The sequence below is a fragment of the Loxodonta africana genome, chromosome 14 (genome assembly GCF_030014295.1).
Source record: "Loxodonta africana isolate mLoxAfr1 chromosome 14, mLoxAfr1.hap2, whole genome shotgun sequence".
Lineage (NCBI taxonomy): Eukaryota > Metazoa > Chordata > Mammalia > Proboscidea > Elephantidae > Loxodonta > Loxodonta africana.
This window is the reverse complement of record NC_087355.1, coordinates 74,025,611-74,049,111: the sequence shown is the minus strand read 5'-3', so window position 1 is coordinate 74,049,111 and position 23,501 is coordinate 74,025,611. Positions and strand designations below refer to the sequence as shown.

Below are 23,501 nucleotides of genomic sequence, written 5' to 3'. Positions count from 1 at the left end.
ATCACTATTAAAAGTTAAAGCTTGAAAGTTATAAACCGCCCTGTGCTCCAATGACGGAACACAGCAGCTAGCTTTCTCTAACAATCTGACTCATCCTCTCCGATCATTTTATTCCTTTAAAACATAGGTGTTCACAGCACTGTGTATACATATACACAGTGGTGTTTTCACAGCACTGCACGTACACATACACAGTGGTGTTCACGGCGCTGCACGTACATGTGCGCGGTGGCGGTCAGAGTGCCGCCGTGCGTACACACAGTGGCATTCACGGCGCTGCACGTACACATATGCGGTGGCGTTCACAGCACTGCATGTACGTGTACGCAGTGTTCACAGCACTGCACCTACACGCACGTGGTCAGAGCGCTGCATGTGCACACGCGGTGGTGTTCGCAGCGCTGCACCTACACGTATGCAGTGGTGTTCACAGCGCTGCACGTACACGTACCCGGTGGTGTTCACAGCGCTGCACGTACACGTACGCGGTGGTGTTCACAGCGCTGCACGTACACGTACGCGGTGGTGGTCACAGCGCTGCACGTACACGTACGTGGTGGTGGTCACAGCGCTGCACGTACACGTACGCAGTGGTGTTCGCAGCGATACATATACAGTGATGTCTAAAAATGGGGGAAAGGTTATACTGTGACAATCTTATTTATCTCTGTAGCCCAAGAAACTGAGGCTGAGAAGTTTAGAAACAGGTATAAAGTTACTCATGAGGGTGATAATCACTACTAAAACCTGTGTCCTCTGGCTTTGCATTCTGTGACCTTCCACTGTAACACCAAACTAAACCTCATGCACTCAGCACTCAGCTAGCACAGCTAGGCCCCTGGGCCTGTCTCAGTCCACCTACCTAAGAGCTTCCATCTGTGTGTGTCTCTTCCCATGCCCTCAGTGTAGCTTATTCAGTAAATGGCAAGATAATGTTAAGACTTCCTTCCCCTCTTCACTGGTTCATTCTTTTAGAATTCTTTTCTGATTACATTATTTTTTACTAAAATTCCCTTAGTAAAACATAATGATGGAATTGTCTGCAGTAGAGTTCAGACTTATTTAAATATCCTATATGCTTCATTTGTATTTTAAATCAGTAATTAAATTTATAAATTAATGTGCAAGGGGATACATGTATATGGATTAAAAAGTCAAATAGTACTAAAAGACTTAGGAACAATTATCACAGTCCCTCCAGCCTACCCTCCACCCCTAAGTCAACTTTCCTGAGGCATCCGCTTTACTGTTTATCGCCATATTCCAAAATTATATAAAATTATCTCGATTCATTCCCTTTAACTGTCAATTCTTATTAAGGTGTATGAACATTTTAATTTTTATGTCTCTCTCACCTCCGTTATTCTGTCGGTATGTCTCTCAGTCTAGTTCAGAATATTTGGTTATATCCGTATTCAGTGTTTTCATTATTACACCTGTGTAAATATTATTAAATACAGAACCATGTAGGGTAACATACTTTCTTTTCTTGTCCCACGTTTTTATTTTCCTGCAGTAAGTTGCTTCATATTTGAATTTACTTGGCTTTCTTAAAAACCCAGAGCCCTCTCACACTTTCCAGTAGCTCTCTAAAATGCCTTTATTTTTTCACATGAGGAAACCTATGTAGATAAGCCGATAGTTTCATTAGTTACAGACCCTTCTATCTTTCTGCTCCAATTTAGACTAGTGTCTCTTCTTGATGGACCTCCTGTTTTTAGGTCCCATGAATTACTTTTCCGTTTTTATGGAACACATCCTCCGATAGCTTCCTGAAAAAATATGCATAGGAAGTATATTTTTGAGACTTTGCATGTTTGAAAATGAATTTACTCTATACACCTCTTAAGGAAAACCTGGTAGCATAGTGGTTAAGTGCTACAGCTACTAACCAAAGGGTCGGCAGTTCGAATCTGCCAGGCACTCCTTGGAAACTCTGTGGGGCAGTTCTACTCTGTCCTATAGGGTGGCTATGAGTTGGAATCGACTCGACGGCATTGGGTTTTGGGTTTACACCTCTTAAACATTTGTCTGGATATTTAAAGAAGAAAACTTCCTACCTGATAGTTTTTCTGGTTATAAAATTCTAAGTTGGGAATTGTTTTCATGGAAAATGTACACTGCTCCATTTCTCGTTTCCAGTGCTGAAGATGAAAAATCAGTTGCTATTGTGAATGATGAGAATGGGAATTCCAGAACACTTAATTATGCTCATGAGGAACCTTTACATAGATCAAGAGGCGGTTGTTCAGACAGAACAAGGGGATACTGATTGGTTTAAAGTCAGGAAAAGGTGTGCATCAGGGTTGTATTTTTTCACCATATCTATTCAATCCGTATGCTGAGCAAATAATCCAAGAAGCTGGACTATATGAAGAAGAATGGGGCGTCAGGATTGGAGGAAGACTCATTAACAACCTGTTATGCAGATGACACAACCTTGCTTGCTGAAAGTGAAGAGGACTTGAAGCACTTACTCATGAAGATCAAAGACCACAGCGTTCAGTATGGATTGCACCTCAACATAAAGAAAACAAAAATCCTCACAACTGGACCAATGAGCAACATCATGATAAACGGAGAAAAGATTGAAGTTGTCAAGGATTTCATTTTACTTGGATCCACAATCAACAGCCATGGAAGCAGCAGTCAAGAAATCAAGAGACACACTGCATTGGGTAAATCTGCTGCAAAGGACCTCTTTAAAGTGTTGAAGAGCAAAGATGTCACCCTGAAGACTAAGGTGCACCTGACCCAAGCCATGGTATTTTCAATCACATCACACGCTTGTGAAAGCTGGACAATGAATAAGGAAGACCGAAGAAGAGTTGACGCCTTTGAGTTGTGGTGTTGGGGAAGAATATTGAATATACCATGGACTGCTAAAAGAACGAACAAATCTGTCTTAGAAGAAGTACAACCAGAATGCTCCTAAGAAGCAAGGATGGCGAGACTGTGTCTTACATACTTTGGACATGTTGTCAGGAGGGATCAGTCCCTGGAGAAGGACATCATGCTTGGCAGAGTACAGGGTCAGTGGAAAAGAGGAAGACCCTCAACGAGGTGGATTGACACAGTGGCTGCAACAATGAGCTCAAGCATAACAACGATTGTAAGGATGGCTCAGGACCGGGCAGTGTTTCGTTCTGTTGTGCATAGGGTCGCTATGAGTCGGAACCGACTCAACGGCACCTAATAACATTATGATTTCTAGCCTTTTTCGTGTGACTTTTTTTTCCTATGGAAACCTTTAGCTCTTTATCTCGGGTATTATGAAATTTTACAAAGATGTGTTTTGATGTCTTTTTGCCATTCATTGTGCCGGTCACCATTAATTAGCTCCTTCAGCTGGAGGCTGACTCGGTACGGGTAGCGCCCTTCTGCTGTGCACACATGGGGTTGCCGTGAGTGGGAGTGGGCTCTACAGGAACGGGTGAGGGTTTTTTGTTGAAGTCTGGCTTATAGAGACTTAGCATCTCTGCTACAATGCTACGTGTTTTCATTCTGGACACACAGGCTGAACAAGGTAGCCACTACTCGGTAGATACCTGAGTGCAAACCCAACCACATTAAGCGCATCTCAGGCCTGGTCATCGCATTGGCGAACAAGTCTTGTGGTCAAGGGGCAGAGTTCATTCTCCCTACCAGGAAACCATTGCAAGAGTGCAGGTATAAAATTCTACTAGAGAGTGAAGAATTGGGGCCAGTAATTCAGTTTGCCTCAGGAACTGAAAATGAGAGTCAAGGAAATCTCCCAGAAAAAAAGATGTATGAACAAAATGGCTTAGTGGACCAATTCAGGAGTCCTAAAATCTAATGAAATCCCAGAAAGAGAAGAAAAAGAGAAATTTCTTGCCTCCCCCGCAAATAACATTTTCTGAGTTTGGAGGGACACAGTCTAAATTGGAAGGATATGACGGCCCAAATTATGAAAAAAGATTTACACCCAGACAGATAATCATAAGCTTCAGAACATCAAGAATAATGGAAGATCCTAAAACTTTCCACATAGAGGGTAGGGAAAGATACCTACATGGGGTGAGAATCAAAATAGCATCTGCTTGTTAAATAAATCCACCACTCTAACAGTAATTGTGATTTCCATCCTTTGTGAATATTATATTTGTCACTAGTGAAACGTGAACCTTGAGTGTCTAATACTGATTCTTTCACACCAGTGAATCCCTGTATTTGGCCCATAAAGAATGTACAGATGGGCCTTCAAACAGCCTTAGGAGCACCTCACAGTTAGGCAAATTACAGAGAAGAAAATGAATTCTTCTAAAAAGTTAAATTTTACTTAGATGATACAGAAAGCTATTAGAGAATCAACTAAGAAGCATGAAAATTTGCATCCCCTTAGAGGTAGCATCTGGTTGGGATAGATATTAATTTGAATTCTGTGAAGGACACAAATGTGCAAACACTTTCTACAGTGATAAGGAAGTATTCTGCCAGTGTCGCCAGCGGAAGTTTATAGTGTATTTTAAACATAAGTTTATAATATGAAAAAGTTATTCATTAAATGCCACCTATTTATATTTATTATTTATATACACACTGTATATATGTATGTATACACATATATGTACACACACACAATATAAAATTTTTTTTTTAGCTCACTGAAAACTGAGGCTAACTTAGAAGTTTTGAAGTCAATACCTAGTGAAAAATTAATGATTGAGACTGGTAAGTTTAATGTTTTTAGACTTTTTTCATTAAAGCTATACCAAAAAAAAAAAAAGCTAGAGAAAAAGTCTGATATCAAGTTTACTGTTAAAATGAACAGACAGCATGCTCAACTTCCATCAACAATTATACTTTTCAGAAGATATTTGGGGGCTGCTGTCAATGGATGGAAAAATATTTATGCAAGTGATTTTTTTTAATTTTAGAAGTTTGACTAAGGGTAAGCACTTTTAAAAATGGCTATCAGAATATGTGGCAACTAAGAATTTAGGTTATAGTTATGGATACTTACTTTAATTAAAGTCTTGGCTAAGCATTTCACCTCAGGTTTTCAAAAACTATTAGAATTTCTTTTACAGTCTTTATAATGATTTAATGCTACAGCACTTTTTAAATAAAGTGCAAAAAATTAAAACATGGTGTAAGAATATAGTATAAGAATGATGCGTTGGTAGTCTGGTGGTAGAATTCTCACCTTCCATGTGGGAGACCGAGGTTCATTTCCAAGCCAATGCACCTTGTACACAGCCACCACCCATCTGTCAGTGGCAGATTACATGTGGCTATGATGCTGAATAGGTTTCAGCAGAGCTTCTAGACTAAGACAGCCTAGGAAGAAAGACCTGGCAATCTACTTCCATAAAGCAACCAACGAAGACCCTGTGGATCACAAGGTCCGATCTTCAACCGATCATGGGGATAGTCCAGGACCAGGCAGCGTTTTGTTCCATCGTGCATAGGATTGTCATGAGTGGTAGGCCAATGACAGCAGCTGACAAAATTTTAGAAATTAATCTGTTGCCTCCTAAGATAAAACAAGGATAGAAGCTAAAAATATTATCTAAATCCTGGAACTCAAGGCTTCCTTATCCTTGTATCATGAACTTTAGTAGACTGAGCCATTCTGAGAAATCATTATTTTCTTGGTAGTCATGAAAATGAAAATTTTGTGGAGCTTCCTGGTTGGTGATAGGCTGCGATACAGGTAGGCAGGTAGCATGTCCGTTTTGGGGACATGGAAGCTCTGTACTGGGAACCCTCCCAGACCTCACCTTATGCATCTCTTCATTTGTATCCTTTTTACTATAATAAAACTGTAATCATATAAGTGTAGGGAAAAAATTAAATTTTTATTAAAAGTATAATGCTTGTAAAATGTGTAAGCTATTAAGTTCCTTATTAAAGAAATAGATAAGTGAATAACTCCAGTATTCAAAGCCACTGTTTTACATTTACTAGAGGCAATATAGAAATATAAATGTTTTCATGTTAAAATTGTATTTCTTTCCAGTTTAGGTTTTTTTTTTTCTAAAGCATGATATAATCCAATGTTAGCAGAAAAAAATGAGTCATAAAACACTGAGATTTTTACAAGTCAAGATGTTTGCTTTTCTTAAAATGTTTTGTTACGTTAATTCTGCCTTTTCTGAAGCTGAATAGTGGCTTATACTTTAGAGGCTATATATTAGTTTGAAATATTCATTAACAAAGCAATAATTTAAAAAGGTAAACAAACCTTCAGGAGACACTTTTTTTGCTTAACTCTAGATGCACCCTGGTGCGGAGTCAAAAGTACACATGCCGGCTCAAAGTACATAAAAACTTCATTTCCTACCAAAAAGAAGTGGGAAAATGGGCACTGCTTGAAAGACAGAAATGAACCTTGCCATATAATGTAAGTATTTTGCTTTCATGGTCTTCAAAAACACTCAAACCCAGTGCTGTCGAGTCAATTCCGACTCATAGCGACCCTTTAGGACAGAGTAGAACTGCCCCATGGAGTTTCCAAGGAGCGCCTGGCGGATTCGAACTGCCGACCCTTTGGTTAGCAGCTGTAGCACTTAACCACTACGCCACCAGGGTTTCCTCAAAAACACTAGTGAACATTAAAATCAACCACCACATGCCACTTACAAAAGAACCGAAGGGACAGAATTAGTATGGTGTTGTTTTGTGAAATCTAAATGAAGTTCCAGAGACCACCATTTTAATGCAGTGATTTGAAGGGATTTGCACCTGAACTGCTCTAGCGCCACTCTTTTCAGATCCTCTCAACCCAAAGTGATTTTGTTGCCCTCCTCTCAACGGTGGTGGCGCAGTGGTTAAGATCTCGGCTCTTAACCAAAAGGTCAGAAGTTCAAATCCACCAGCCTGCTCCTTGGGAAACCCTATGGGGCAGTTCTACTCTGTCCTATAAAGAGTCGGAATCGACTTGAGGGCAATGGGTTTGGTTTGATTTTGTCTCAACCCAAAGTGATTTTATTGCCCCTTTGAGAAACCAGTGATTTTGGTCATTTGTCATTTTGTTGGAGACGGAAAAGTCCTTCAAGCTCCCCACAAAATCACCTTACCTGGTCTAAGTCCTGCTATTTCCCTGCTGCTGTTTATAAAAACGCAGCCTTACCGGGAGACTTTTTTGTGAAGAGTTATCTGTATCTTAAATGATTTGACAACCTGAATAAAACTAAGAAATAATACCTGTTTCTTTAAGCTTCTGAGCAACAGTCTGAGTGAGAGAGGATCCCTTTTTCCAGACACCAAAAAAAGGTAGAACCGTACAGAACTTTGGTTTCTATAAAGGCAGTAATTCAGAATACTTTTTAATTATATAAAAAAAACAACCCAAACCCAGTCGATGCCAACTCATAGCGACCCTACAGAACAGTGTAGAACTGCACCATAGAGTTTGCAAGGAGCGCCTAGCAGATTTGAACTGCCGACCTCTTGGTTAGCAGCCATAGCACTTAACCACTACGCCACCAGGGTTTCCTTTTAATTATATAGCACGTATGAAAAGAGGGCCTGTTACTCATCTGACAAGGGCCTGTTAACATTATCACATACAGGAAAGGCTTGTTATATCATTTTAATGGGCACATCATCCAATTTCTTTTTGGTTGCAGATTATTTAGACTAAATACCACATCTAGTATGGTCTACCAGTTCAGACAATTGGGCATATTTATAACACATTTATAAAAATACTGAATTACTTTTAGACTAGACTAATTCCTTCTATATGCACCATCTTTTTTTTTTTTTAATCTTTTTTTTAAGTTAGAGATCTAAAATTCAGCAGACAGAAAAGAGAAGGATTGTTCTGTAAATATATTTTGAAAGATTCTTTTATTAGCATGCTGGTGCTAGCAAAGACTTTAAACTGAATGCTTTAAAACTCAGGGGGAGGAATGCTTTTAAAATCTGGTTAGTAAAGAACTGCTTGCAATTTTTATGAAATGTAGGTTCTTGCAAATCCAGCCAGGAAACAGCATTTTTGAATAAATTCTTTGGAGACAGACGAGTATTTTGCCAGCAGCCAGCTGAGAGGAAGTAGTTGCCAACAGTATACCCCAAGACAGTTTTCCAAACTGCCTCAATCTTAGATAAAATTATAAATGTTAATGAGCTATTTTCAAGACCAAATTTCAAGGTGCTTTTAAATGTAGACTATTAACGATAAAGGCTTGGCTATCAGCTGTCATCACGAACACCAACTCTTTAACTGAGTAGGTAGAGCTTGGGAAAATGTACATTTGCAAACTGAAAACCTTTAAGCCACATTTCAAAAGCACACGCCTCTAGTCTAGTGCTAATTACTAATTAGCAAGTGAATTCCTATTTACCAAAGCCATTTTTATGAAGCTCCATCCCACTAGCAGTTCTGTGTTATCGTTGTTTATTCAGAGGTTTTCACTCCCTTTTAGATTATAAATTCCTTGAAACACTTTGGAGCTCCTGCCATGTCAGGAAAGGTACAAGTTACTGAGGCTACTGAGGAATCATGATAGTCCCTGCCCTCCGTCATCCACCAGATGGGTAGATACTTCCTGCCAGGCACTACAGATAAGACATTTAACAAATCAGACACGGACCCTGCCCCCTCTGGAGCCAACAGATAAATTAATTATAGTGCTGTTACAGAGGTATACCACAGGGACCCTAGGACACAGGAGAAATGGGAGAGCTTTACTGAGGTGGCATTTCACTGGTTCTGTAAGCCTGAATGGAGTCAGGCCAGACAAGGAGAATCACCTTGAGCAAAGGCCGACTCCAGAGGGCCTGACTGATCGGGGAACAATGACAGTGTGGCAGAAAGTAGGATGCCAGGGGTAAGTGGAGGAAGATGAGTCTGGAGAGGCAGAGTGAGGCCAGATTGTGAGGGATTTTGTATGCCAAGCTTTGTAGTTGAGATTTTATCAGGATCCAGAGGATTTTAAGCAGGAAAGTAGCTGTTTTTTGTTTTTAAGCTGTAACTGGCATCGCTTTGGGGGAAGGGCTGAAAGAAAACAGATGGGTGGCAGGAATCACAGCTCTTACACAGTAGTATGCATGTAGGAATGCTTCAATGGGATTACTGTTGGCATGACTTTTAAAACCTCTGCCTACTGTAAAAATGTCACCTTAAACAAAAGAAACCATTGAATTCTCAGGGACACTGGACTTCATTTTGTTTTCTAGAATGACTGCACCTTTTTAAGCTACTGAATATACATGGACATAGCTTGAATCCAGAAAGTTGATCTAAGATTGCCATAAACTTTGTATTATCATACTTAGTACAACAGAATATTCTACTGAACTCTAGTAGACTTTTATATTTATAGCAAAGCTGTGATGAGCTTCAAAATGGTCTACTATCAGCAGCACTCCGAGTTTCAATTCCCAGTAGTTGATACAGAGGAAGATTCTCCAGTTTACTAAGAGAGCTGGACTTGTAGTGTCCTCATTTAAGTGTGAATAGATTTGCCTTCAGCATATCTTAACTGCCAAGAAAGATTTCCTACAGTCAGCTCATTTAGTATGTTATATGTTAGATAAGCTTTTGTGCCGAATTCCTTAATCTGAAATCTCCTTCTCTAATTCCTTTAGGTGTTCACATTAAAGATACTCATTAAGGGAACAAAAAGCTTAATAAGACAAAGAATACTTAAATGCTGAATTCTGACTTTAGAATTTTCTAACACATGCATAAAAAATATTCTACCTATATATAATACTGCTAGGAAGCACTACTGCCAATTATCATTCTAAGCAGAGAAACTGGAAGATGGCCACCTGGCTGTCCTCTTGCAGGGAAAAGCAGTATAGGATCAGTAGTACGCTCCTTCCCATCTCTGTCATTACCCCTCCCCTCCCCCAAATCATACCACCTTATTCAAAGCAGATAACTTCCTTTTACTGTCACTGTGCTAGTGATCATGCAGCAACTTCCTGCTGTCTCTACATGACTGGTTCTCTAAGCAGGAGCTGTCACACTTTGACTGCTACCCTCAGAATACACACACACAAAAAGCCAAAAATGAAACAGGACTTAGCCTTACTAAGTGTGGTATACTTTTTGTTTTCTTATTTAAATTTTTTAAATGCTCATCATGACCCACTAATAAATACGCTGTGACCCAGTTTAAAAGGACTCTTCATTTCCACTGCGTTAAGCTCGTAATTGTGCTGCACGTTACATGGACGGCTGGTTTTATAATTTAATTGAACCTGGTTCTTGGCACTAGTTGTATGTAAGACAGTCCCAGAAATTTGTCCCTAGTTACTTTAAATATTCTACCAGTAGTTAAACCTTTGTGATATTGCTGAAAGTTTTAATTACTGAGCTTTGCTTGTTGTGTTAAAGGTACTAGTACATTATCTTTATGTGGAAAATGATGCTGCTTACAGATCCTGAAAAGAGAACATGTACTTGGAAATCTTACTGTCCGTTTGTTTGTTTGTTTTAGTCAAATACTGGAGATAATGTCAGCAGTAAGAGATGAGGACCCACTGGAATTAGCCAATACTCTGTATAACAACACCATTAAAATATTTTTCCCTGATACGTAACTGGATGTCTTCCATTTTCCATAATGTATGTAAGATCTCATGGTAGAACTTGCTGAAAACTTTAATAAAGGACTTATCTGCAAGCTGTATCACCATACACCATCTTTCTCATTTATATCCATAAAATCGGAGCAGGATTTTTTGTATCACCCAAAGCCCTAGTTTAAACCAGTGAAACCCCCCACCTATTTTCATTTTGTAGTCTCTTCAGAAGTCTGAAAGGAGGATTTTACCAACACTTCAAACACAGAATGATTAGCAAATATGCTGCTTTTACATCGAAATTAGCACATTCGGGTTCATACCAACGTTTAGTTGCTGTTAGCCTGTTTCTTAACTTTAAACAGTCTCAGAATCATGACTTCAAAGGGAGCAAAAGTGCACTGCTACTACTCTCAGATTTCAAAGAAGTTTCCCAGTTAACTCTGGTATGCTAATTTTTTCCTTAGTTTTAAAACAATGTAGAGCCATTATCCTCTGGTCCAAATCATTTTATTTCTTTGACTTTAATGTGGTTTGTTTTGACTTGCATTTTCATTCTCCTGCCCATTTTAAAGAAAAACTAGGGTCCAGAGTTAAGATACCTTATATACTTTCAGGAATCTTTGGCACAGTTGACGCACCGTATTATTATTACATCTATTAAAAAGCTGTTTGTTCAAATTTTGTCATAAAAACATGTGAAAACATTTTTATTCTATGTACAATAATGTACACAAATTTAAACAGGTCACCAAAGAGACCAGAAGTAATTAAAGAGGTATATTTACAGTAGCACATCACAGTAAACGGAAAACCATTCACAGATTCAACATTGACACTGTTTTTGTGCTTGGTTACACACTGAAGTGAAGCGTATTACTCCATTCTGGGTGAGCTGAATTTTAAACGAATACCTCAATGATTAGGAAAGGCTATTTTAATCAGTCCGTATCATCATTCCTAAGTTCGTCAGCTGCTGGCCCAGCGTGCTGAGTCACTCCATTCCTTTCTCTTTGGACATCCTCATCACAGTCTGTACTGTCATCTTCGTTCAGTTCCCTGTCCGAGTCCGCAGCAGCTTCCACTGCACCTTCCTCAGGATTTTCATTGGCTGCGATAAATCTGCTGCTGTTACCTGTATTGGAACTATCCTTGATATCATCTTCAATGTACACCTTTTGATGGCACATGGGACAAGTGTCTTGAATGTACAGCCATTTCCGAAGGCAAAGTGCGTGGAAATAATGGTTACATGGTGTGATACGAGCAGATGTTGTAAACTCATGATAGCAGATTGCACACACATCATCTATTTCTTGTAAGCTGCTCCCTTTTATTTCAGGAAGTGAATTAATTTTCTTAACAGCAGTCCTACGATTCATAAATGTCTTCCAGCCATTTTTTGCTTGCAAGTAGATGTTAAAATATGCATGTAGGCACATCATACAAGCCCGAATTTTACTTCCTGACTCAAACATCATAGTATAAGCCCCATTGCCAAACATTACCACTCCAAATATAAACTCAATAATATTGCCTGTTGAACGAACATAGTAGACGTAATCATCAAGCTTTTCCCAGAGGACGTTATAGTAGCCATCGATCATGAATAACGTGTACACAGTGAGAGAAACAATTACTTTTAAGCAGAGTTCCACACAAAAGGCTGTAACTGCAAACAACCATGTATTTAGTGCATAATGATGCCAAAGAACATAACTAAGTAAAACAGGAAGAATAAACAGACAAGCAGAGACAAAGAGCACAGGAAAATGTCTACGAAAAGATGATACATGAGAGGCACTGAGAGACATTAACACAGGGTCTGTCATTCCGTGGATGAAATGCAGGACTGCAGTTAATAAAAGGCACATGTTTCTACTTAAGCGAATAAGTCTCTCTTCTGGCCTTAAACCACTTAAACCAGTCTGAAGAGCCAAAATAAAAAATAAAACAGGTGCTACAAAGCCAAGCCGCCTGTCGTCGTCTTCAGTGGATCCAATAAAGGCCAATATTCCAAGTCCCAAATAATGGGCAACCGAGGAAATGACGGCACTCATGCCCAGGACAGTGAGTGTAGAATCACATCCGCTGATGATCAGATTGCAAACGAGGTCCCAGAAATCATCCCAAGAAATAAAGATGGACTCAGTTTCGTTTGCCATCCTTAAAATGTATACTAACACTGTAGCCTGAGCTGTAATTCTTGTTAGCCAAAAGACTCGCAGTATATCTGGGAAACGAATCCTCTTCCACGTGTCCTCCATCAGTAATTGTAATCCATAAATTCGATACATGTGCCTCACCAAAAGATAGACATATCGTGCGGAATAATAAAACCACTTGAGTTTCACTGCCAATACAAGCACTGTATTTAATGTGAGAATCAAAGAAGAAATAAAAACTAACATCTCTCTGATGTGTACTGGGAGTTCTGTGATTAAGCCTATTACTGGAACCAAGAGATCCAAAATAATTAACTGTGAATAGATGGAATGAATCTGGAGTAGTGTTATGTATCCGATTCCAAATGTCAGCTGTAGAACGATCAGTGCCATCCACAGTGAAGGCCCTTTTCGAGGAAGCAGCTCGATTCCAAAAGCTGACGTGTTGTAGGCGCCATAGAAGTCAATGTGCAGAGCAGCATAATAATTTACCAACACTGAAGTTGCGGCTAGTAGAATAGCTGAGCTGTACATGTAAAACTTGAAAAGTGATCGCTGTGACAAGATGAGAACAATACTGGATATAAATATACCTACAAAGAGAAAAAAAAAATGTCATCTGAATGAAACATTCTAAAGAATATTTTTCCACTAAATTGTTACGATATTCTTCGCTTAACATGAATATTTTCAAAATTCTGAGCTCTGATAGTTGACACTCAAGACAATTTATGCTTATAGGCTAATAAGAGTTTTGTAAAGTCCGCATTCAATAGGACAAACCAAGCATATTATTATTTTAAATCTCATCCCTTGTTTTCTAATTTCCAAATTCAAGTAGTACTATAGGTCCAGATGCCAAATTACTAAAAAAAAGGACCTTTAAGATGAGTTTGTAGTGATACATGTTATTTTCAACAAGTTAAAAAAATTTTTAAAGAACACGTCCTAAAGAATGTCATAATCATTTAAAATATTTTTTTAATTCCATCAACAAAAACTGAAGAGTTAAAAAGAACCAAAACAGAAAACATTTTTTCCTATTAAACATTAGAGTGTATTTATATATTTTTTTTAAAGAGACTTCTTTACGGAATCACATTTAAGTTCTACACTTCCAGCTAATTCCTCCTTTCCCTCACACCAAACTCATGCCAGAGCTTATCTTTCCTGCTCAATAAATTTGAGCATTTATTTCACCAAAAATACATTAAAAATAATAAATTTAAGAATTTTTTTTAAAACATTTTGAGCATTCCCCAGGGTCCAAATTCAGACGTTTTCTTTGTCTACACACTTGCCTTCAGTGTCAGAAATGCTTTCTGAAGTATCTTCCTGGATATTATTGAATCTTCTGCTTCATATAGTTAACCCTTCTTACTTACTGTTGCTCAAATTACAACAGTAAATTCAGAAAACCAAACCGTATCTTAAAGCATGATAGTAAACCTCCCTCCTCCCCCACTCCACGCTTAACCAATGTAAACAGTCTCATGTGCTATCTGCACCATTTCTGTGTTCTTAAAAATATATATATATTTTAAGGGAGATTACAATAAATGTATTATTATCCAAGCTTTCACCTATAGGAATGACGGCGAAATACTCACCTAGCTCTAGTCCTGAAACTGCAAAACTCACACTTTCTGAAGCCTAACTCACCTTCAACCAAGAACCAGGTCTTCCTCGTAATTCCCGATTTCACTTACAGGTTTCATTATTCTCTTAAAGTTGTCCCTCCACACCCTCAGACTTTGCCAATCTATTGCCAAATTCTACTGACACCTATATCTGCCCTTTCTCAGTGACACCAACCAATTAGTCCCTGTGCCTGTAAAAATGTATTTTGTCCAAATCCATCTACAAGCCATCACCAAACTGCCCTTCTTCATTCATTCCTCTGCTGAAAATTAAGCAGCTCTGAAATTACTATCAACTAAAACTTGCTACCCTGGCATGCGGAGATCCAGCCTGCTTTAGAGTAATACCCCTCCCAAAACACCAGTGCTCCAGAGCACATCGCTTCTCTGCCGTCACTGTGACTGTGCTTATACTCTTCTCTTTGCTTGGAAGGATGATCCCACCAACTTCCCAAATCCCTAATGGTTTAAATCTTACCCATCTGATAAACCCACTTTCTCTGATAATGACTGTTTCTTCAGCATACCTACAGAACTTAGTGAAGCACCTAACACTTGACACAGCCTGGTATTAGTTGTCTGAGTGTTGTTGTGAAGTATCGTCGAGTTGATTCCAACTCACAGCAGCCCTATGTACAAGAGAACGAGATCCTGCCTGGTCCTGCGCCATCCTCACAATCATTGCTATGTTTCAGCTCATTTTTGCAGTCACTGTGTCAGTCCATTCCATTGAGGGTATTCTTTTTCATTCACCCTCTACCAAGCATGATGTCCTTTTCCAGGGAATGGTCACTCCTTATAACGTGCCCAAAGTACATGAGATGACGTCTCGCCATCCTCCTGTCTAAGAAGCACCCAGCCTGTACTTCTCCCAAGACAGATTTGTTCATTCTTTTGGCAGTCCATGGTACAGTCAATATTCAAATGCATCAATTCTTCTTCGGTCTTCCTTATTCATTGTCTAGCATTTGCATGTGTATGAGGCGAAAATACCAATGCTTAAGTCAGGCACACCTTAGTCCTCAAAGTGACGTTATCGCTTTATAACACTTAAGTCTTTTGCAGCACATTTGCCCAATGCAATAATACTTCCTTTGATTTCTTGACTGTTGCTTCCATATGTGTTGATAGTGGATCCAAATAAAAGGAAATCCTTGACAACTTCAATAGCTTCTCAGTTTAATCCTGATGTGGCTTATTCATCTACTTGTGAGGATTTTTGTTTTCTTTATGTTGAGCTGTAGTCCATACTGAAGGTCTTTATCTTCAAGTCCTCTTCACTTTCAGCAAGCAAGGTTATGTCACCTGCATGTTCGCAGGTGGTTAATGAATCTTCCTCCAATTCTGATGACCTGTTCTTCATACAGTCCAGCTTCCTGGATTATTTGCTCAGTATACAGATTGAGTAAGTTTGGTGAAAGGATACAACTCTGACACACACGTTTCCTGATTTTAAACCACGCAGTATCCCCTTGTTCTGTCTGAATGACTGCCTCTTGGTCTATGTACAGGTTTCTCATGAGCACAATTAAGTGTTCTGGAATTTCCATTCTTCCCAATGTTATCCAAACTCTTATGATCCACACAGTCAAATGACTTTGCCTAGTCAATAAAACACAGGTAAACGTTTTTCTGGCATCCTCTGCTTTCAGCCAAGATTCATCTGACATCATTCCACGTCCTCTTCCAAATCTGGCTTGAATTTCTGGCAGTTCCCTGTTGATGTACTCATGCGACCATTTTTTAAGTATCTTCAGCAAAATTTTACTTATGTGTGATGTTACTAATATTGTTCAATAATTTCCACATTCTGTTCGATCACCTTTCTTTGGAATGAGCACAAATATGTATCTCTTCCAGTCGGCTGGCCAGGTGGCTGTCTTCCAAACTTCTTGGCACAGACAAACGAGCTCTTCTGGCATTGCCTCCGTTTGTTGAAACATCTCAATTGGTCTTCCATCAATTCCTGGAGCCTTGTTTTTGCCAATGCCTTCAGTGCAGCTTGGACTTCTTCCTTCAATATCATTGGTTCTTGATCATATGCTATCTGCTGAAACGACAGAACACCGGTGAATACTTTATGGTTCAATGACTCTGTGTATTCCTTCCACCTTCTTTTATGCATCCTGCATTGTTCAATATTTTGCCCGTAGAATCCTTCAATATTGCAACTCGAGGCTGGAAATTTTTCTTCAGTTCTTTAAGCTTGAGAAATGCCGAGCGTATTCTTCCCTTTTGATTTTCTAACTCCAAGACTTTGCGTATTTCGTCATAATACTTTGCCTTCTCAAGCTACCCTTTGAAATCTTCTGTTCAGCTCTTTTAACTTTGTATCATTTCCTCTGTTCGCTTTAGCTACTCTACATTCAAGATCAAGTTTCAGAGTCTCTTCTGACATTCATTTTGCTCTTTTCTGTCTTTTTAAAGACCTTTTGCTTTGTTCATGTATGACGTCATCCCACAACTAGTCTGGTGTTCCGTCACTAGTGTTCAATGCATCCAATCTATTCTTGAGATGGTTTCTAAAATTCAGATGGGATAGACTCAAGGTCATACTTTGGCTCTCGTGGACTTGTTTTAATTTTCTCCCAGCTTCAACTTAAACTTGCGTATGAACAATTGATGGTCTGTTCTGCAGTCGGCCCCTGGCCTTGTTCTGACCGATGATATTGAGCTTCTCCAAGTCTCTTTCCATGATGTAGTTGATTTGATTCCTGTGTATTCCATCTGGTGAGATCCATATGTATAGCTGCTATTTATGTTGTTGAAAAAAGTATTTACAATTAATACATCTTTGGTCTTGGAAAATTCTATCATGCGATCTCTGGTGTCATTTCTATCACCAAAACCGTATCTTCCAACTACTGATTGTTTGTTTCCAACTTTCACATTCCAATCACCAGTAATTATCAAGGCATCTTGGTAGGTATCATTTGCCCTATTACACAGTGTGCCCTTGATTTCACGGAAGGACCCTGTCTTGTACACCTAGAGATCCTTAAATTTTTTGTACAAAGTACAATTAGTATTCCACTGGGGGAAATAAATATTTATATCCCATTCAAGATTATGTTAAAGGCAACCATAAAATACAGACTGCTTAGAAAATGAAACCTATAAAAAGGTGAGAGACAAAGCTGAGAAACCACATCTTGAAAGTACAGAAGAAGTGACAAACTGATTTCAAATAACCATCTATCCACCTTTGCAGCCTGTAATCAAGAAAGTCTCCACATATTACAGTGAAAGCATTTCCCAACCCATTGCATGTAAAAGCAGGGACTAGTTCCTCTAAAAGATTACTTTGCCCATGGGCTTAAAGTTTATCCTGTGTCAAGAGGGCAGGTCATGTGTGCAAACAGGAACACAAAATACAATCACCTGAAAAATAACATAAATCTCTGAATAAGAACCACGATTCTTCAAGCAGGTAGGCCACTAATAATCTCCCAAAGAGTTGGAAGCCAGGAATAAGCTCTTTCAATAGAAAATGGCTTTTCGAGCAGGATGAGAAACTTTTTCCACGGAAGTTAACTTAAGGAAATGAGACTACTACGTCATACATTGTACTTCCTCTAACTAGAAAAAAAAAGTATATTTCCTAAGACAAAACTTTAATCTTATGAGCCAAAATAAAACCAAAATCTCTTTAGTTCCATATCACGCCACTTAAAAGGGAGAAAGTCAAACAAGAACTGTTACGTGTTTTTGCCAACTTGCTATTCACAAAGTGGTAAACTAACCTTCCCCAGCTAGTCATGAAATAAACGGTTAAGTGCTTAACTACCAGTTGAAAGGACGGCAGCTCAAAGCGCACCCAGCGACACCCTGGGGGAGAGGCCCGCCGATCTGCTTCCAGAAGGTCACCCCCCGAACACCTACGGAGCTGTCTCACTCTGCACACGTGCAGCCTCGAACACCTACGGAGCTGTCTCACTCTGCACACGCGCAGCCTCGAACACCTACGGAGCTGTCTCACTCTGCACACGCGCAGCCTTGAACACCTATGGAGCTGTCTCACTCTGCACACGCGCAGCCTCGAACACCTGCGGAGCTGTCTCACTCTGCACACGCGCAGCCTCGAACACCTACGGAGCTGTCTCACTCTGCACACGCGCAGTTGCTTATGAGTCAGGATCAACCTGACAGCAACTAAGACGACACCTGTAATTTATAACCACCAGTCCTTTTTATTTTAATACATTTTTTTTGAAGTTTATTTTTATACACAAACGACAATGATTTGGGTTTGAGAAATACTTTTGGAGAAAAAGTGTCACCTTTCTTTTTAAGAGGAAGTTTACAGTTCAAGTTAGTTTCTCATACAAAAATTTATACACACATCGTCATGTGACCCTAGTTACTCTCCCTATAATGTGACAGCACACTCCTTTCCACCCCATATTTCCCATGTCCGTTCAACCAACTCCTGTCCCTTTCTGCCCTCTCATCTTGTCTCTGGACAGGAGCTGCCCATTTAGTCTCATGTAGCTATTCACACTAAGAAGCACACTCTTCACGAGTATCGTTTTATGTCTTACAGTCCAGTCTAATCTTTGAAGAGTTGGCTTCAGAAATGGTTTTAGTTTGGGGCTAACAGAGAGTCCAAGGGCCATGTCTTCTGGGGTCCCTCCAGTCTCGGTCAGGCCATTAAGTCTGGTCTTTACTAGCATTTGAGTTCTGCACTTAACCTCCTGCTCCGTCAGGGACTGTGTTCTGTTCCCTGTCAGGGCAGTCACTGGTGGTAGCTGGGCAACATCTAGTTCTGGTCTCAGGCTGATGGAGTCTCTGGTTTATGTGGCCCTTTCTGTCTCTTAGGCTAATATTTCCCTTGTGTCTCTGGTGTTCTTCGTTATCCTCTGCTCCAGGTGGACTGGGACCAACGATGCACCTTAGATGGCCGCTCACTAGCTTTTAAGATCCCAGACGCCACTCGCCAACGTGGGATGCAGAACATTTTCTTAATCAACTTTGTTATGCCAGTTGACCCAGATGTCCCCTGAAATCATGGTCCCCAGACCACTGCCCCTGCTACTCTATCCCTCGAAATGTTTGGTTGTATTCAGGAAATTTCTTAGCTTTTGGTTTAATCCAGTTGTGCTGTCACTTTTCTTTATGCAAATATAGCACACACAAAAAAGGGAGGAAGGTTATGCTAGACAAACGATGTAGTGAAACTACAATCTAGATGTATCCTAACAAGTAACGATCTGATGGTAATCCTAATTAATATTAAATTACATCCCAAAATGTAAAAATGAGTAAACATTTCAAGAGTAGTGTAAAAATGGTGTGGTGGCGTCTGACCTCCTGTATTTTCAAGAGGGAAGGAGGATCAAGATCAACAGCCCAGGGCTGATTCTTATGAGGCGGGAGTTAGACATGCCTCTTCTCCTCACCATCTTTACCAATTGGGACACCAATTGTCCCCCACACGGCACTCTCTCTACTAGTCTGCTGAGTTCGATAATTTGTCGCAATGGGCACACAGAACTCACAGTCCTACTGGTGGTTATAGGGTTTACTAGGGAAGTAACAGGTTATGATTCAGGTTCAAAAACACTCAGGATACAGTTCTTCCATCAGGAGAGCCTCTTCTCAGGCATGCCCACAGGCACGCCTCTTTCTGGCCCTCAGCTTCTGCCCTGCCTGCTCAGGCAAGTGTTACAAAGCTGTCTGAGCTTTGCCAATAAGTGCCCAAGGCACCCCACTCCACCAGTAAGCCTCGGCCTGAAGGTGCTCAGCTCCACCTTCATGGGTTGGCAAAGCTAGCTCCAACAAGAGCCTGGAGGCATGCTACTCTGGCAGCAAATGTCCTGCCTGAAGGCACTCAGCTTTCCTGCTCCATGGGCTAGGAAGCCCAGCACACCATCCCCTGCCATTCTCCTGGCTCCGCTGCTGCCGCTTCTCTGCCACTGCTTCTCGCTGTCTTGTCATCTTTACGGTACAGCTCTCTCTCTGTCTCCTGGGTCTAGGACAGTCTCAGCACAGGGTTTCCAGGTCCAAAGGGTGCACCTTGCTCCTGGGTCTTCTTCCTCGATGGCGGTGAGATTCTCTTCCTGCCTCTGGGATGACTCATTTTAAGCCTAGCAGGATGGCAAAACTGACCCATTTCCTTGGTGGGCCACAATTACCTCTTCTGCATAGTCCCACCCAAACACTTGAGTGGAAGTTACAAGACTGTGGAGAGAAAGGCCATATAAAAGTGATCCACTGCTCTACAAATAGTATAAAACTGTTTCAATCCCTATTAAAAGTCTGCATATATATGAGGTTCTTGATGTTTTCCCATATACTCACGTTTCCTGTCTATGGAAAATACACCCGACTTTTTAACTCTAAAATATGCAAAGAATCAGCTCACATATTACCAAAAAAAGTCAACTTTCCAAGTAACGATTTGCCAAGTAACATTCCCTCTTATGGCCTTTAGGAAATACTGTCAATAATATCAAAGTTTTGTTGCATTTTCACAACTCCAGATATAAAACCCCTGATATTCACCCTATAAGCCTAACAAAATTAAACCCAGGGATAGAGTTTCTCATTAGGATTTAAGGGTGACCTACATAAGTAATCAAGGCGATATATAAATGCTGCTTTAGAAAGAAAAAATCACCTGGGGACACACGAGTATAGAATTAACTAAAATCACAGCTCAGTGAGCTTAGCCAATTGTCCAGTGATGAGAGGCTGCCTGAAGCTCTTAAGGTGGGAAAACAGGCAGATGGTCAGACTGCTTCTGGAGCTTTGAAACTATGTATCAACTCATATCAACTCAGTTCATGACAAGTTCAGAGCCTTTTCAATTTGGATTACCAAAACAAAAAACAAGGAAAAAAAACCTACCATGGTGTCACACAACGAAATATTTAACCATTTTTTTAATGTACAAATTCCATTTATACTTCAACATTTTCTTGACTTACAACTAAAATTAAAAAAAATAAAACAACGTAACAGTTGTAACTCTTTATATCTTTAAAACAATCTAAAGCAAGCTGTGGGAGAACATTTCAGTACCCGTTAGAATAAAAATGAAAAACCTTACTCCCATGGGAGACCGAAGCAATGAAATTTAAGACAAAGTAAATACACATACTGCTCACTTATCAACTATCTCATTATCGGACATTTCAATTTACGACAACAGAAAAAAGTCTACTATCCGACTATTCTGCACATTAATGACATACATCTGACGGTATCGGCTGCCGAAATGCGAGGTGAGAGTAATGCTGACTGTGATAGCTAAGGTAATGTGAGAACTTGGCTGGGTCGTGATTCTCCATGGTCTGGCAGTTATGTAATGATGTAATCTGGAAGTTAAGTAATGATGTAGTCATCCTCTATTTGGGGATCTCATGTGGTCATTCTCCATTATCATGTAAGGCTGATTCTCACATAATGACCTGGTCTTTGGAACCTAACCATGTGAGTGATGAGTCAGTATAAAACACCTTAAAATGTTAATTGGTAGGAATTAATTGATAAATAAACTATACCCATTGCCACCAAGTCAACTGTGACTCACAGCGACCCTACAGGAGAGAGCAGAACTGCCCCATAGGGTTTCCAAGGAGCAGCTGTCAGATTCAAACTGCCAGCCTTTTTGGAGCAGTGGTTAAGAGCTCGGCTGCTAACCAAAAGGCTGGTAGTTCAAATATGACAGCTGCTCCGTGGAAACCCTATGGGGCAGTTCTACTCTGCCCTACAGGTTGCTGTGAGTTGGAATTGACTCGATGGCAATGGGTGTAAATAACCTATAGTGCAAAGAAAACGTTTTGTATCAATATTTTATTTTTGATTAATAAACTGTCATTCTAAATTTTTAATTAAGATAAAGCCAAGGTTTTGCTTTTAAGTGAAAATTTTAACAAGTTCTATTAAAAAGTATTATGTAAATAGTTAAAAAAAAAAAAAGTCAAATTCTGTAGAGAGGTATTAAATGTAGAGTGAACCAAGTTTTTTTAGTTTCTACCTTCCCCATCTTACTGGCACCAATGAGGTGGAACCATTTTTATGTTCCTTGTACAAACTGACAAATTATTTTTGCATAACTGTACTTTTTTTTTTCTTTTTACCAAAAGGGGATCTCACTATAATAGTTTCTTACCTTTCAAAAAATTTGCACTTTAAACTATATGAGAGAGAATTTCTTTCCATTTTTATTGGCCATTCAGGTTTCCTTCTCTGTGAATTACCAGTTAATATTTTGCCCGTTTGTCTATTGAGTGGTCTTTAATCCTTATTGAACAGAAGCTCTTTAAATGCCTGGAATACAAGTCCTTTGTTACACGTAATGCAATTAATCATCCTCTCTCAGCTACTGGCTGGTCTTTTCACCTATAAGTTTTTTTATTTTTTAATTGTGTTTTAGGTGAAAGTTTACAGAGCAAATTCGTTTCCCATTTGACAGTTTGTATATAAAGTACTCCATGACATTGGTTACACATACCCCTAAAATGTGTCACCACTCTCTCCATTTCCTCCCTGGGTTCCCCATTTTCTTTCATTTGAATTTTCTACCTGTTCTTGCCTTCTCATCTTTGCTTTTAGGCAAATGTTGTCCTTCTGATCTCTATAATTAATTGGTCTAAGGAACACGTTCCTCTCAGGTGTTACTGCTTATTTATTGGGCCTGTCTGTTGTTTGGCCGAAAGGTAGTCTCTGGGAATGGCTTCGGTTCCAGGTCAGAAGGGTGTCTTAGGGCCATAGTCTCGGGGGTTCCTTCAGTCTGTCAGACTAAGTCTGGTCTTTTTTGTGAATTTGATTTTTTGTTCTACGTATTTCTCCTGCCCTGTCCTGGACCCTCTGTTGCGATCCCAGAGTGATCAGTACTGGTAGCCGGGCACAGTCTAGTTCTTCTGCTCTTGGCGTAGTGTAGGCTTTGGTTCATGATCCTGTGGACTAGTTGCTTCCTTGAGTCTTTGGTTTTCTCCTCTCTCCTTTGCTCCAGATGGGAAGAGACCAACAGTTGTATCTTAGATGGCTGCTTCCAAGCTTTTAAGACCCCAGATGCTACTCACCAAAGTAGGATGCAGAACATTGTCTTTATGAACTATGTTGTGCCAACTGATATAGATGTCCCCTCAAGTCTATGGTAATTTGCTTCAAGTCTAAAACCTTTGTCCCACAAGGTGCTTGGTTTATCTCTAAGAAGCTTCTGTGACTGTACCCTAGCGTGCTC

The 23,501-nt window shown here is 39.8% G+C and overlaps 2 protein-coding genes across 11 annotated transcripts in view; one reads left to right on the top strand and one right to left on the bottom strand.

The window, feature by feature from the left end:
* The window catches only part of TATDN1 (TatD DNase domain containing 1), a 34,594-nt gene extending 23,973 nt beyond the window's left edge, over positions 1 to 10,621 (top strand). For 8 of the 10 annotated variants that reach the window (XM_003408288.4, XM_010588483.3, XM_064268063.1 and 5 more), the window contains 3 exons: positions 4,622 to 4,692; positions 6,241 to 6,367; positions 10,422 to 10,621. In XM_003408288.4, coding sequence (XP_003408336.2) covers positions 4,622 to 4,692; positions 6,241 to 6,367; positions 10,422 to 10,524 — 301 coding nt within the window. In that variant the 3' untranslated portion in view covers positions 10,525 to 10,621. The other 2 variants (XM_010588484.3, XM_064268065.1) reach the window with 2 other exon arrangements.
* Positions 5,174 to 23,501, bottom strand: part of RNF139 (ring finger protein 139) — a 30,882-nt gene continuing 12,554 nt past the window's right edge. Inside the window, exon 2 of the mRNA XM_003408180.3 lies at positions 5,174 to 13,264. Coding sequence (XP_003408228.1) covers positions 11,448 to 13,264 — 1,817 coding nt within the window. The 3' untranslated portion in view covers positions 5,174 to 11,447. The remainder of the gene's footprint in view (positions 13,265 to 23,501) is intronic.